At 39.1% G+C, this 16249-nt stretch overlaps 1 protein-coding gene and 1 pseudogene across 4 annotated transcripts; one reads left to right on the top strand and one right to left on the bottom strand.

The window, feature by feature from the left end:
• Positions 1 to 597: 597 nt before the first annotated feature.
• Positions 598 to 13003, bottom strand: trim25 (tripartite motif containing 25). 4 transcript variants are annotated; one of them, XM_029439853.1, is made up of 13 exons: positions 12829 to 13003; positions 11525 to 12143; positions 11057 to 11152; positions 10603 to 10836; positions 9745 to 9925; positions 9547 to 9603; positions 9099 to 9278; positions 8838 to 8858; positions 8603 to 8653; positions 8134 to 8193; positions 7242 to 7379; positions 6330 to 6389; positions 598 to 3999 (listed from the first exon to the last, which is right to left on the bottom strand). In XM_029439853.1, exons 2-13 carry the CDS (start codon positions 12122 to 12124, stop codon positions 3467 to 3469), a joined length of 2211 nt encoding a protein of 736 aa, XP_029295713.1. In that variant the 5' UTR covers positions 12125 to 12143; positions 12829 to 13003; the 3' UTR covers positions 598 to 3466. The 4 variants fall into 4 exon arrangements, with proteins under 4 accessions (XP_029295713.1, XP_029295706.1, XP_029295722.1 ...); XM_029439846.1 differs by lacking the exon at positions 12829 to 13003 and adding an exon at positions 12469 to 12727; XM_029439862.1 differs by lacking the exon at positions 12829 to 13003 and adding an exon at positions 12469 to 12725 and having other exon boundaries at positions 9757 to 9925.
• Positions 13004 to 14880: 1877 nt separating this feature from the next.
• On the top strand, positions 14881 to 14996 carry LOC115016075 (uncharacterized; annotated as a pseudogene).
• The last annotated feature ends 1253 nt before the right edge of the window (positions 14997 to 16249 follow it).

Genomic DNA, 16249 nt, shown 5'->3' on the forward strand with positions numbered 1-16249 from the left:
CTAAGGCAATGCTTGGAACGTTTGTAGTTCTTTCTGCCAACATGGCAGCCTGTAAAACAATGTTTTTTTCTGCGCAGTAGTAAACACTGGAAAAGCTTGATATTAATGTTCCACTGTAACTTGTTTACGAGATCCAGTAAGACAGCAAAGTACTATTACATCTGTGTTGATATATTTCTCAGAACATTCTGTGAAAGATATTCAAGAAGTGTTTTGTGACGAAGATCCTGGTCAAGGTATGTCAGGTAAAAGCTAGTTAGTTAGTAAATGTTTTGTTAATGTTAAATACTTTTTAAATTGATATGGACATTTAAACAGCGTCTATTAAACGTCTAGGCCAGGGGTTCTCAACGGGGGCGGTAGCACCCCCAGGGGGCGTTGGAAGCAATATATTTGAAAGGGGGGCATTTGTGTTTTTGGGGGGTGTTTGTTTTATAGGCTCTGCTAAATTGTTAAATCTAAGATTTGAAAAATAAGAGCGAGGCAAAGTTCTTGTATGTGCAAATTTAATTGGCAATAAACCAAATTCTGAATTGATTGAAAAAATAAAAATCACACACCTTTGAACTTCTTCTTCTTCTTCAAAAAAGAATCATGTCAGAGAGGAAAACATCCTTTATTAATAGCAGGCATTGGTTAATTTACATTACAAAATGATTTTGATTAAACTAATAACAAATAATCTTTGGAATTTTAAGACAAATCGCATAAATATGTATACAGAAAACCACCACTACACATGAAGCATTTTACAAAGATTAGTTTGGTTTGATGTACTGGTACCATCGACAAAATAAGATACAACGAAAAATTTGCAAAAGTTCAGTTAAGGATCAGCAACCAAACAAAATGATCTGCAAGCCACTGGAGTCTGCAGTGCTGTCTGTCCCAAACCACAATTCTCCATTGTGGTGATTAAGAGTGAAAACAGCAGATTTCACTATACAGGTTCAGACTTTACATGCAATGATGTACTGTTCCTTCAGATATTGGCATGTAGCCTCAAGATAACATGGTGTGTACCTGAAGTGCATTGTCTGAAATGCTCAGAGATATTTGAACTTAACCAACAGTTAAGTGATGAATTCACAACAGCAGTCATCATGTGCAAACCTTTGCCAGTTTATCAGCTAAGTCACCAAGGACAAAAGTGATTTCTGAACCACTTGAAAGCAGTGCGGTTAGTAGAACAAAGAGAACCATGTTTGGACAGCTAACTTCACTGTTAACGGTACGTATAGCATGTTGCGTAGACAGATCTCTACTGCTTGTTGACACCCATACAGTTTGTCGTTTCACGTTTTCAGCACCTGCAAGATGAGCATGAACGTGGTACATCGTCATCTTACAAGCCGGGGTAAACTTTGTATCACACAACAAATAATTAACCCCTGTGAATCTATATATCTTACCACCCTACCACCTTACCAACAGAGCACTCCGATAGCTCGTTGGTTGAATGTGCCTACCATAGATGTAAAATTGTATAGTATTTTATTTCTATGTTGTACATCATGCAAGTGCGACACCCTGGGTTAAAATGTTGCCCAGCATCATTGCTGCATGTCATCTTTCTCTCACTTCCCCATTATTTCCTGGCTCAAGCTTCACCAAGAAAAAAAAAAGGTAAAATTCCCCAAAAATGTATCAAAAGGAAAGAGAGACTGTCAGAATTTGATGAAAACCGTCTATATGACTTGCCTTCCCATCAGCCGAATCAGTCAAAGAGTTGAGGAAGTGACCATATAGGGTTGGATGATATGAACGATATATGCACTTATCTTGATAAACAAAGATTCAATACATCGTCAATAGGGTAAGGATGCCACGGTGAGGAAAATTTGCCACCGGTTAATAAACTTGTGACACCACCGGTGGACATTTCAAAATAAACGATATTAAATCGCTGACTTTGATTTGATCTAGCCAATCACATTGTAATCTTACGACAGCGTATCAGGACCATTGAAGGTTAAAATACGAAGGTGGGAGAGAGGGCTAATATTCGTCCATTTACGAGAAAGAAAATTCAATATTCTGAGTGTATATAAAGGTATACATTTGTGAGGAAAAGAAAACCTCTCACTAATGTATGCCTTTATAATCTCAGAGAATCTTTTTCTTGTAAATTTACAACTTAATCTCTTTCTCGTAAGGTGACTGACAGCACACTTGGCCTTATTTTTATTTTCTTGACTACCTAATACACCGTCCTACAATCTTCTAGAAGTGTACAACTATTTTAACAGGGTTGGTTGAATATTGTTTTGATATCATCAGAATGATATGGGGAAAAAAAAAAAATCTTGATCACATTTCTTCCCCATAGCCCAGCCCTATAACCTTTAGGGTTAGGTTCACTCCAAAACAATCACCATCACTTTTCACATACAGACGTATGAAAACACTGTACTGACATGCTGGAGAGTGATGTAATAATTCACTTCTTTATCCAGTCACATTCACAATACAGGAACACACAACTGCTGTACGGTAAGTGCACAGCGTGTGTTCTGTTATAATCCTAGTAGAGGAGAAGCAGATCATATCTTGTCAATCAAAAATTTAAACCAACACAAGAAAACCCAGCTCCCACTTCTCCCAGCTTCCTCCTATCGAGGCACTGGCTGAAGGTGACTGACAGCACACTTGGCTTTTTTGTTATAATGTTGATTACCTGCTTTATACTCTTTGTATTCGTTTCAATTAAGTTTATTGAAATCATCATCCTGCTCATCTTTTGCTATCAAACACAGCATGATGTGTATATTCCTTCTGCACACAAGACATAATATGGCTTTAAAAACACATTTTTATGTTATTTTTAAAATTCCTCTTATGCAGTAAGTGGGACGCTTAAATGTGTCCAAATCACTCGGGATGCAGTTTATAGACTGGAACACACAAGGCGTGTTGCTTATGTTGCTGTGATTTGAAAAGCCATCTTAATTTCTTTGGTCACATAACCACAAATTCAGCTGCTGTAAGTCTCAGCTAGTATAGCTAACAACGACAACAACAACAACAACAACAACAACAAACAACAGCTAAGGACTTGAGCTATGACGTGCCATTAAGTTTGGACATCTATTTCAGTTGTGAAGCTGTCTGTGGATCGATATTCCCAGACCCACCTTCATCTATTCCTTCACTTTCTTGGTTTAATGCAGAGCTAACAGAAGGGCGTTTAGCAGTGAGCACTAATCGTGGGGATAATCATTGTTTCACCCATTCCAAAGCACAAAATGCCTTTCAGTTTCAACTGTAGAGGAAGCATTGATTTCCTACTTTTTAACAAAGACAGCACTTGACAAAAATGTTAGCTGGGGGGCAATAACTGGTAAGCCTCTTGATCCAAGTACAACTAGCAAAGAGTTTTTCCCATTATTATTAAGCGTATTTAGCAAAAGGCCCTGACCCGTGTGTATTATGTATGTGCCTGCATGCCATATATGTGCATATCTCCTCATGCCTGCAGCTTGGACAAAGTAATGGAGGAGCCACTCGAGAAAATCCAGAAAGCTGGGCACACAGCTTGGCCAAAGGGGAACACAAAAGAATGGAAGGGATATGCCCTGTCTGCCACGTTATAGAACGTAGCAGTGCCCTCCTCACAATCCAAGAGCACACCTACGCGCTTTGGATTGGGATTAACCAGCACCGTCTCGCTGCTGTTATACCAAGCGGACAGCTTGACGTTAAACCACTCGACACACCAGGACTGGGCGTTGCGGCCCAGTCGACTGGTGGGACCTTTGCGGTCAATGCTTCTGTAAGCCAAGCCTACGCCAATGAAATTGTTGCTGCTGAGTCGGACTTCCCAGTAGTGGCGGCCTCGAGAGAAACTCTGGGCGGTAAGCACCTGGGAGCAGACAGTGAAGCGTTCAGGGCAGTCGGGATAGTTTATGTGTTCATCTGACACAGAGGCCTTAGTGAAGCCCTCACTCAGTGCGATGCGTTTGTGGGCCGTCTTTGGATCCAAAGTGAGTACGGTACCATCTGGTAGTCACAGAAAAAAAACAAGAACATTCAAATAACAAACGCTGTTGATACTACCATATGAGGGGAAGATGCCTACTATACAGGACTGTCTCAGAAAATTAGAATATTGTGATAAAGTTCTTTATTTTCTGTAATGCAATTAAAAAAACAAAAATGTCATACATTCTGGATTCATTACAAATCAACTGAAATATTGCAAGCCTTTTATTATTTTAATATTGCTGATTATGGCATACAGCTTAAGAAAACTCAAATATCCTATCTCTAAATATTAGAATATTATGAAAAAGTATACTAGTAGGGTGTTCAACGAATCACTTGAATCGTCTCACCTCGTCAATAGGGTAAGGATGCCACGGTGAGGAAAATTTGCCACCGGTTAATAAACTTGTGACACCACCGGTGGACATTTCAAAATAAACGATATTAAATCGCTGACTTTGATTTGATCTAGCCAATCACATTGTAATCTTACGACAGCGTATCAGGACCATTGAAGGTTAAAATACGAAGGTGGGAGAGAGGGGTAATATTCGTCCATTTACGAGAAAGAAAATTCAATATTCTGAGTGTATATAAAGGTATACATTTGTGAGGAAAAGAAAACCTCTCACTAATGTATGCCTTTATAATCTCAGAGAATCTTTTTCTTGTAAATTTACAACTTAATCTCTTTCTCGTAAGGTGACTGACAGCACACTTGGCCTTATTTTTATTTTCTTGACTACCTAATACACCGTCCTACAATCTTCTAGAAGTGTACAACTATTTTAACAGGGTTGGTTGAATATTGTTTTGATATCATCAGAATGATATGGGGAAAAAAAAAAAATCTTGATCACATTTCTTCCCCATAGCCCAGCCCTATAACCTTTAGGGTTAGGTTCACTCCAAAACAATCACCATCACTTTTCACATGTGATATACTAGTAGGGTGTTCAACGAATCACTTGAATCGTCTCACCTGCAAACTCGAAATACCTGCAAGGGTTTCCTGAGCCTTGGTTCAGTAAACTAAATCACAAGTATGGGGAAGACTGCTGATCTGACTGCTGTCCAGAGGACCATCATTGACACCCTCCATCAGGAGGGTAAGACACAAAAAGAAATGTCTCAAAGAGCAAGCTGTTCACAGAGTGCAGTTTCAAAGCACATCCACAAAAAGTCTGTTGGAAGGGGGAAATGTGGCAGGAAACGCTGCACAACCAAGAGAGATGACCGCAGCCTTAACAGCATTGTGAAGAAGAGTCGCTTCCAGAATTTGGGGGAGCTTCAAAGACAGTGGACTGAAGCTGGAGTCCAGGTATCAAAAGCCACTGTTCACAGACGTGTCCGGGAAATGGGCTACAATAGCCGTATTCCCATGGTCAAGCCACTTCTGAACTCAAGACAACGGAAGAAGCGTCTGACTTGGGCTATGGAAAAGAAGCACTGGACAGTTGCAGAGTGGTCCAAAGTCCTCTTTTCAGACGAAAGCTTTGTTTTGTATTTCATTTGGAAGTCAAGGCGCCAGAGTCTGGAGAAAGGCTGGAGAGGAGCAAAATCCAAGTTGCTTGAAATCCAGTGTGAAGTTCCCACAGTCAGCGATGGTTTGGGGAGCCATGTCAGCTGCTGATGTTGGTCCACTGTGTTTCATCAAGCCCAGAGTAAATGCAGCTGTGTACCAAGAGATTTTAGAGCACTACATGCTTCCGTCTGCTGAAAAGCTCTATGGCGATGAGGAATTCATTTTCCAGCATGATCTGGCACCTGCCCACAGTGCCAAAACCACCAGTAACTGGTGTACTGACCATGGCATTACTGTCCTCGATTGGCCTGCCAATTCCCCTGACCTGAACCCCATAGAGAATATGTGGGGTATTGTGAAGAAGAAGCTGAAAGACACCAGACCCAACAATGCCAATGAGCTAAAGGCCGCTATTGAAGCATCCTGGGCATCCATAACACCTCAGCAATGCCACAGGCTGATTGCCTCCATGCCACGCCGCATTGATGCAGTAATCCGTGCAAAAGGATTCCCAACCAAGTACTGAGTGCATTAATGGACATTTTCAAATGTTTGATTTTGTTTTGCCGTTATAAATCCTTTTTTTTTTACTTGGTCTGAGGAACTATTCTAATTTTTTGAGATAGGATTTTTGAGTTTTCTTAAGCTGTAAGACATAATCAGCAATATTAAAATAATAAAAGGCTTGCAATATTTCAGTTGATTTTTAATGAATCCAGAATGCATGACATTTTTGTTTTTTTAAATTGCATTACAGAAAATAAAGAACTTTATCACAATATTCTAATTTTCTGAGACAGTCCTGTACTCATACACTTACATTTCAGAAGTTCGGTTCTTTTTTCAGCAGATGTTATGTTTGGTGGAATGTCCAACGATTCTACAACAGAAGACAAAAGAGAAATTTGTCTTCTGGCTCAAGGAACAAAAACAAAAACATACAAAGTGCATACACTTGCGAAAGCAGCATTAATTTATAATATAACTTAATTAAAACACAGAGACATGTGGCTTATATATGAAAATATTTATGGGAATGTCTTTAAATTCAAAAGATCGCTTCATTACATTCAGTTCAGTCAAAATGCATTTGTGTCACCTGTGGTGACAATTTCACCAAATCCTACCATTTTTGCAAACAGCTATGTTTAATAATAATAATAATAATAATAATAATACTACATTAGACTTATATAGCGCTTTTCTTGTAACTCAAAGACGCTTCACAGAGTGGGTGGAATGTTTATATGATCGTTACCAATAAAAGCTTTTTTTCTCCCAGACAGTTCTTTGTATTTTCATTCCCGTTTAGCAGAGGTTTCCTCTGAAGACCATATCGTAGTCAAAGTGAAATTAATTATGTCTTCTGCACATTCTTATCAGCCTTTAGGGTTCTCTTGTTTTTTTTTTACAGATATTTGACCTCAGGAAAAGTAAGCATATTCAAATATATATTAATTGATAATGAAAGCATGTTGGTACACACAAGACAGGGGAATTTGCTTTGATAAATGGAAACTATATAAATACTGCTATTTCTGCCAAAATTTAACAAATAATAATGAAACAGGCATTCAAACTTGTCACCTTTCAGAATTTGTCATTTTGTAATATAGGAGGCAGGTTTTGACAAGGAAGAAGAATGTTTAGAATAAATAAGACGATATCTCTGTTTTTTTCTAAGACAATGTTGCCCTACTAAATCAGAACTCTTTTAATGGGTGGTGTCTACCTGGTTTCTCTTTGGAATCAGCTGGAGGAGTACCGCATCTGGTTTGGTCTTTCCCACTTATATCCAACAGGTTTTCCATTGAACGGGCTTGATTATCTTTTTCCATATTGTCTTTTGTGGCTTGGGCAGGTTTTTTTTCTGAAGATAAAAAAGATAGTGTGTTTGTTATGTAACTGCAGTGATAACTCTGAAGAGCTGTTAAAGGCATAGTTTGGATGTTTTGAAGAGGGGTTTGTGAGAGGTACAGTAGATGGCAGTCAGCACGCACCAGTGTGGAGAAACATAAAAGAACACCAGCACAGAAGCAATGCAATGTTCTGCTGTGGAAAGCGGTAGCAGTAAAAAAAAAATTAGCCACCTTAATAATATCAATATCTTCTTTTAGGTGTCTAAATGTATGTTTAAATGTACTGCTGCCCCCGACCACAGCAGTACATTGATCAGCTTATGTCCATGTTCTCCTGTTTGTTTCTCCAAACTGGGGGCGTTTACTGTAGGTAACACACTGACTGTGGATAAGTACCTCACACCACACCACTTCAAAACATCCATACTATCCCATTAAGTGTTATGCAATTGCAATCAACATGCATAATTAAATCAGTCCTTATACTAAACGATGACTAAGCAGAGGAAGTAACACATTACACAAGACTATTCCCTCATTGATTAAAATGTGGATAAAATATTAAAAACATGTCTCAGTATAATGTATTAAGAGTTCAAGAGCACCAAAACTACAACCTCCAAAATGACCATTAAGTTGAATCAAAAACTGAACATTATAACCTTCATAAAAAAGGTAGAATATGTTGTATTAGAACGCATTAGTTTCAGCTAGATAACCTGGAGTATTATACATTAGTCCGATCAAAAATAGACATTTTCTTACTATGAGATCTCTTCTTTGGGCCTTCTTTGGGTTGATAACCTGAACCTGTCCTTTGTGGCTCTGAGAGGAATAGTGAAAAGAAAAGGCAATTTATTCTTGAACCAAATCTATTGTCATCCGTTTTAAAATGCTTGTCAGTTTTTTTTTTTTACACATATCATAAAGCAGAAGCCCTAAGAGGCAAGTGAGAAGAAAAAAAGATCCAACTTTAATCTAAATGGTTTCTTCACCTGTGTTACTGACTTAACAGGTGAAAAAGGTTGCGAGGTTAATCTTTCTAAGTTTCTTTAAAAAAAAAAATGTTGGTGGGAAAAACGTTTTTCCAGTGAAGAAAACTGCTTTGCCAGGATTCTTCTTTTTGATCACTCAGATCAGACATAGAAAATGGATCACCGGAGCTTCTTTTTTTTCACTTTCATGCCTGTCAGGGCTTCTGTAACTACAGTATGTGTTGGGCAGATGAACATACCAGATTCCTTGTAAGTTTCAGGGCTGAAAGGTTTAAATCCCCCATAAGGTCCTGAGAACATGTCAGATAGTGTCATTACAATGTTTTATTAAAACATGACTTATCAACATGAATTTAAACAGTTACCCCAGTACCACACCACGAAGCACCAATTTGAGGAATACCTTGAAATCAAGGAAGAGTAGCACTATTGTTTTCATTTTTTTAGATTTGTTTCCAGCATAAATAAACTCACCTAAAATGCCAGTGTTAATATCTGTAACAAAATTGGACAGGATTGGCTTCACTATACATTTACCCATGCATCTTCAACTGTTAAGTGTCCCCACTTATAGAAATGGACCTGCACTAGCATCTTTCAAATGATTCTGATGGCATACGTTTGAATAGAAAAGTGATACAATCACACATAGAGTGAAGATGGTACACCCATCTTCACTCTATGTGTTGCTGTTAGACCATTGTGTGTAGGATTGTACATTTATGCCTTTCTTACTTGTATTTTGTCCTGCCATAAATCGAGGATCCCTAAAATGGCCTGGTGGATACGGGGGTGCATTGAAGTGTGGATGTGACCCCATATGACCAGGAGCTGGATGGAATAATGGCTGGATGGGTGGACAACCTGGACTGTGGGACCTGGGCGGTCTTTTCTGCTTGGGAGGCTTGGTTATTTCTGAAACAGGCAATGTGAGTCAGAAGACATTTTGTGCACCCATAAGGGTTTTATTACATTGTAAAGAGTTGTGCGTTACAAAATGCAAAGCCCATACAGTATATGCCTGACAGAAATGTATGAAGGTATTTTTCTCAAAACTGCAGTATGCACACTACACTAGCAAAAAGTGTTTAGCTTTTTTTTGTGTGATGTCAAAGCTGTGCAGATATGTGATTATCACATGGGCAGATATTTTATTATAGGTTATAAATAGAGATGAACATACCAGATTCCGGCTGAGATTCAGTACTTCCAGGTGCTGAGCCTTGAACTGCTTTTTCATCTGTGAATGGTAAATGGATGCTTTACAATTTGACACACACACCTCATATTGTGCCTAACTTTAGTGCATCATATCGGGTATGAAATGAATATGCAGTTCATAATACATCTCGAAATGTAAAATCTCCCACTAAAAATGTACCTGCACATTCACCTTGTTTAAGTTTCAGTAGTCTGGACTCAACAGGCTGTTTAAGCATTTCTGTCAGATGCTCCTTCAAAGCAGCAGAAAAGGCTTGTGTTGCAATCACCTTCTTTGAGTCCAGGTTAATTCGAGGGGTGAAAGGTTCGAAGTTTATGGCCTGGGGCAGGTTAAATGAAACCTGTGGACAGAAGAACAAAATGATGTTTTCTTGATGGAACAAGATTTTTATTTTATTTTTAAGTCAACCCGGCTTTTTAAGAAGACCCGGCTATTCTATTTTCCATCGTGGATCAATTATGAGGTAAATACTGTGATTTAGATATCATTGTAATGATGTAAGAATAAAGTTGTCATTGGCAGATTAAATATATTACATTGTAATATTATATTAAACTGACAGTATGCTTTGTTAACTGCAGGATGCTTAAAGGATAGGTTCACGTTTTTTCATACATCGGAACCCCTTTGCTTGGTTTTCATTCCATTTATTTGCAGGCTTGTTGCAGAGTCACTACATGTCTTTGAATGCGTTTACTACTCAGAATTGCAATGAATTTGCAAGCAAGTTACTTTCTGGATTTTTGAAACTACAGTTTCCTTGCAAGCAATAGAGAATGTCATACTAAAGGACAACAATTTAACCAACTGACTGCTGTGTGCGTGTGGTTCATCCTATGTTAAAAGGAAGAAAAAACAAAAAGGATCTCAGGAATAGACAATAACTTCACACCTATGCAGAGCATCAAATGACATACACTTGTTAAACTCTGCTTTATATTTGGCAGCTTTAGCCTTCCTTACATTTATTTTCAAATCAGTTTCCAGATACTGTGCTCAGTACTGTGCTTGTCTCACCTGTAGGAAGGCCTGAGTTTGGGACTGACTCAGATGACTGTGGATGTCTTCTTTAGCTTTGCTCATATTAACAACGTTCTCACTGAACTTCTTCCCGAGACCCTTAAGTTTAGTCTGACCACCCTCCAGCTCGCGGTCCACAGCATTCAGAGCATCACGCTCCTCTCGGGCCAACATGTCCCGCATCTGCTGATATTCAGCTGCCAAAGCCTTCTTCCTGTTGGTCGCAGAGTCCTAAAAGATGATCATTAAGAGGAGCTCAGTAGACAACAAGACAGGTAAATACAGGGATTAGAAAAAAATAACAGATATACCTTAAAATACAAAATCTCAGTGTTAAGGTTTACAAATGAACAAGAAGCACTTGTTAATGTATTTCTTTATTCAAGCTACTTCTTTCAAGGCACAACTTTTTTCCATTCATGTGAATAATACAGTAAATGTCAAGGGCTACCTTCAGCTTGTCCTGCATGTCCCCCATTAGAGATAGAACGCTCTCGTTCTTCGTAATCTTCCCATCCAGCAAAGTCAACTTGCCTCTCAGGTCGGACTACAAATAAAGAATCATGACACATTCAGTTAATTCAGACAAAGAAACACACAATTCACAGAGAATCATGATCCATTTTGCACAGAGCACCATTTTATTAAAACAGATAATTGAATTAATCTGTTTTTTTCAGTTTCAGAAGGGGAGGGGGGATGTTCACTTAAATCAAATAAAAAAGGACTGGGCGATTATGTTCAGGTTATCAAACATCGCAAAATCCTTCAAAAAGCCCACCCCACAAAAACAAAATACTGCATTTTGAACCATATGGGCAAAAGAAACAAACTGACTATTTTCTATTGGAACAATAATCCTTACAAGTGCTCACAACAAAATACACACACACAGAGGCACACACACACACACACACACCTCTTTCAGGTTCCTCTGCTCCTCGGGGGACGTGAAGGAGCAGCCTTTGTGGACTTGTTGGAGGCAAAGGCTGCAGATAGGACGGCCATGTTGGCTGCAGAAGAGCTCCATCAGCTTGTGGTGGTCCGGGCAGATACGCTCAGCCAGGTCACCGACAGGCTCACTCAGCTGGTGGACACTATATGTTGGGTTTTCCCGGTGAGGCCGCAGGTGCTCCTCACAGAAAGAGGCCATGCACGTGAGGCAGGTCTGCGACGCTTCTGCTTCCATACAAGTATCACAACGTATGACATCCTCTTTCTCCGCTTTGCTCTCCTCTTCTATCATCAGGCTGGCCTCGCGCTTGGTCGTCCTCAAGTTAAAGGTCTCCACGACGGCGCTGAGGACGGTGTTTTTCTTCAGCTCCGGTTTGGTGGCGAAGTATGTCCGACACTGAGGACAGCTGTAGGAGTCCTTCCAGGTGGCGAGGAGGCAGTCCTGGCAGAAGTTGTGTCCGCAGGGGATGGTCACCGGACAGTCAAAGGGACACAGACAGATGCTGCAGCTCAGATCATCCTCCAGACTGAGCAGAGACATTTGACTCTGGTCCATTTCCGCCATGATGAAACGTCACCTGAGGCTGCGAGGGAGAAACGAAACTTAACTCGTCATTTTCTGAGCCTACTGATAATAGTTTCGATTCATTTCCCAGGCAATTTTATTATTAATGTCGACGTGTTTCCTCAAGTTTGGTGTATTTTGACAGTGCCATATACAAAGTATCAGTGTGAAATGTTAAAATGTAAAACGTAGCCTATTCTAAGACGACGTTAGAACATTCACCACGTAGCCGAATTCGACGTAGGGCCTACAAGTTTCACATGTTTAACAAACAAACAATCAGGCAACTCGGAAAGAAAAAACGTTTTAATACAGGCCTATTTAAATGAAATCTCACACATTACCTTGAGTCCTCGGGTTTATAGTAAATTCAGGATAACTCAGCCCAACTCGACGACAACGACGACACTCACTCACTAGATAAAGATAAAAGGATGGTCTCTCTCGCTCTCTCTCTCTCTCTCTCGCTCTCGCTCTCTCTCTCGCTCTATTCAATTAGCTTTATTGGCATTAACAAACACATGTTGCCAAAGCAGTTTACAGAAGAATATATATACATAAAAAAACAATTCTGTGACTGTGAGAAACGGTATTTCGATCTTCCTGTTTGTATCACACATAGACAATTGACAATAAAATTGACTTTGACACGTTAAATGTTTACTATTTAATTGTACAATATAATACAGTTACTAAATCCCTACTTTGGGGGATCTTGTAGTTGTTGTGAGTCCCTCAGGCTGTGGCAGGCAGATACATACAGTATTTAGTTACCAGAGAATCTGCTGTCCCTTCACCTAGAAGAGCTCGCATTTTCTTTTCAGGGGTTAATATTTGGAAGTGTGTTCTTTTTTGTTGCTATTTGTGTGGAGGAGGAAGTGCATCTGTCTCTACCTCCCCTTTAAAGACGTGACCACATGTATTGGGCTACATGGCATCACGTGACTGACACGGAAGTTGTAATTCCATGGTTAGGCCACTACGAACGAACATGTCATGTGCTTCAAAGCCTGGCGCTCTTCCTGTGTGCTGAGGAATTCAACTTTGTGTTCTGTAATTTCTTCTTTTTTTTAAAAGTTACATAGTGTCCATGTTACAGGCTTACCTGTGAAGGAAGCCTTAATTATGCTGGCTCCTGTAAGTTTAATCAAATGTAATGAAGAGATTACATACAGAGTCTTACATACCAGAACAATGGTTGAAGAATAACCAGTCACAAGTTACCACGTGACCACTCAGGTAGGTCTACCTGTGTGAGACTGAGCATGCATACTCAAACTGTATAAAAGCAGACTAATTAGTGGGAGAATTTGCACTCTGCTGTAGAGACCTTGTACTCTGTATGCTGTGTGCCTCTTTTGCAAAAGATGAAATAAGACTCAGAAGGACAACTCTTTGACTAGTGTACTGCTGAATTTCGACCACAGAAACTATGAGATAGAATATGTTAATCTACTGTAACTGATTTTGTCATTCGATCTGACATTAACATAACGTTTGGTAATTTGAAGTATTTTGTGTACATTTTGGGAAATGTCATTTTATATTCAATCATTATTGGACAGCATTTTGATCCCAAGTCAAGTCAGATATGTATTACCTCCTTTATGTTTAATGCTAAATGGTTATGTATTAGCTAGCTAATGTACTTTTTGTCTGTTTGTTCAGTCAGCAACGAGTGCAAAGAGTTAATAGAAACAAACAAAATTAGTATAAAGCAGCATATCTCTGCAGATGTCACAGTCTGATGTTTATGTCTGTCAGTTGCAACACTGTTATCAATGTCATGGGAGACTGCATTGGCGTGGCTATTGTTCACCAAGTGTCAAAAAAAGAACTGGAAGAAACAGAGGCAAAATTCCAGGTACACGTCTAGCTAGTCTTAAGGTTTTTTGTTTTCATTTTAACCCAGACTACAGAAAATGTGAAGTAAATTCTTCAATCTAATGCAAATGAATATTCAAGTATTATATTAATATTCTAGTTATGTATTAGTAATGCAGTTGCCAATGATAGATGTACAATGTAGTAATGGATATGACACGTGAAGTTATTGAATTTAATAGAAATGTTGAATAGCTCACCGATCTAGTTATTTGAATTGAACTCAGCTGAACTGAATTGTATGGACTTTATTTGAATTGTATTGATGCAACAGATGTACTTATTGAATTTAATATATGTAATTGAAGTGAAATGAATTTACTTCAGTATCTATTTGTGAATAAATATTATATTAACTGCAGTCATGTATTTTAAAACCTGAGAGAATAAGGACAATCTCCCTTGAAACAAATGTTGTTTTTAATTTCATACACCACCAAAAATACTATTTCTAAATACATTTTTATGGATGACAATCTGAAACTCTTGCTGTAACTTGGAGCTTAGCCAATCTCTCACTGTCCGTCTTTCTTCACATGTCCGCATACTTTTAACATTATAGCTTTTCAAAACAATTCAAATGCGGTATAAACCAGAACACAGTTTGCTGTCCTTAAAAACAACTGCTACTGGACTTTTTTCCCCCACATTGGGACTTCATTGTGGAAATTTGCACTTTTTTTCTCCCCATTCTAAATTTTTTTTTTTTTGGAAATTATTCTGGAAATTTGGACTTTATTCTGAAAATGTGAACTTTATTCTGGAAATGTGGACTTTTTCCTAAACATTTGGACTTTATTCTGGACATTTGGACATTATTCTGGACAATTGGACTTTATTCCGGACAATTGGACTTTGTTGTGGAAAATTGGACTTGCCATACCACTCTGAACACGCCCGATCTCGTCCGATCTCGGAACCTAAGCAGGGACAGGCCGGGTCAGTACTTGGATGGGAGACCGCCTGGGAATACCCGGTGCTGTAAGCTTTTGATTATCCACAAGTAAATTAATGCATTTTTAGTCCATCAATTCAACTCCAAACAAGCAAATACATAGTCATTACAAATTCTATATGCATTCAACACATGCACACATGGATAAAGTGAGAAAGAAATGTTAGGAAATAAACATGCCTTTTTTGCCTACATTTCTAAGGATTTCATTTATTTCAAATGTATATTTTTGAGAAAAAAACATGAATTAGGGCATTATTCTTAAGATTTGGACTTTATTCTGGAAATGTGGACTTTTTCCTAAACATTTGGAATTCATTCTGGACATTTGGACTTTCTTATTGACTTTGGAAATGAAAAATGAATGTTTCTCCTCCGATTCTCTCCCCTTATGATCGGCCCTAACACTCTTCTGTGGAGAATATTAGTTAGAAGGACGAATGAATTTGAGTTTTTGTTGTTTTCACGAGACTTGATTGATGAATAAAAAGCCTTTTACCAATGTCAGCCGTATTCAAGTGAGTGGAAAAGCACCAGAGGTGTTTGACCATGTATAAATAGCCTGTGTTCTGGCTCAGTCTTTGCTTACGGCCATACCACTCTGAACACAGGTGTTGTGAGTTGTGCCTAACGAGCTGACCGTTGGAAGATGGAGGAGCAGGAGTGCTGAGCAGGTTTTGTTTGTTCGGTTTTGTTCCGTCTTATCCTATCGTTTTTTGTTCGAGCCCACCCCCCCCTAACAGCTCAGCTGTCTGGGGGTCCCCCCCTGTTCCTGAGTTTTTGTGTTTTTGATGGATTCCACGGCAACGACATCAGGAATGGAACGACCGACAACGGCACGGATCACGGACATTGAGAAAATACAGCGGAGTGAGGAGAGGGACAGACAAATAGGTAATGACAAAGGAAAGGATAATGAATATGAGAGAGCTAACGGACTAAACAAAGAAATAAATAAGCAGAGTGACAAGTCAGGAGGTGGTGGAAAGGAAAAATCAGAGGCAGAGTTGAGAAAAGAGGAAGGAGAGAAGTACTCGAACGAGCTAACGGTAGAGGTGACAGTGGATGCGGGGAGAGAAAAAGTTTCTGTGATGGATTTATTGAAGGGGTTACGGAAGGACTGTGGTGTGGTGAGGGGGTGCAGAATACGAGGGGAAAAAAACTTATGAAGTCACAATGGCGGACAAAAATGGGAAAGGGAGATTAATGGAGGGGTTACGGGTGAATGGAGTACTAGTACAGGGGAGAGACAGTAAATTAAAAGAGCTGACTGTCTCGTTCCTTAA

Source organism: Cottoperca gobio, chromosome 1, assembly GCF_900634415.1.
Source record: "Cottoperca gobio chromosome 1, fCotGob3.1, whole genome shotgun sequence".
NCBI lineage: Eukaryota > Metazoa > Chordata > Actinopteri > Perciformes > Bovichtidae > Cottoperca > Cottoperca gobio.

Excerpts from the sequence above, each read along its gene's own strand:
- trim25 (XM_029439853.1), bottom strand. The coding sequence starts at position 12,124 with ATGGCGGAAATGGACCAGAGTCAAATGTCTCTGCTCAGTCTGGAGGAT. Across the intron at positions 11,153-11,524 it reads AGCAGAGGAACCTGAAAGAG|TCCGACCTGAGAGGCAAGTT; the intron begins GTGTGTGTGTGT and ends CTTTATTTGTAG. Across the intron at positions 4,000-6,329 it reads AAGAACCGAACTTCTGAAAT|ATGGTACCGTACTCACTTTG; the intron begins GTAAGTGTATGA and ends TGTGACTACCAG.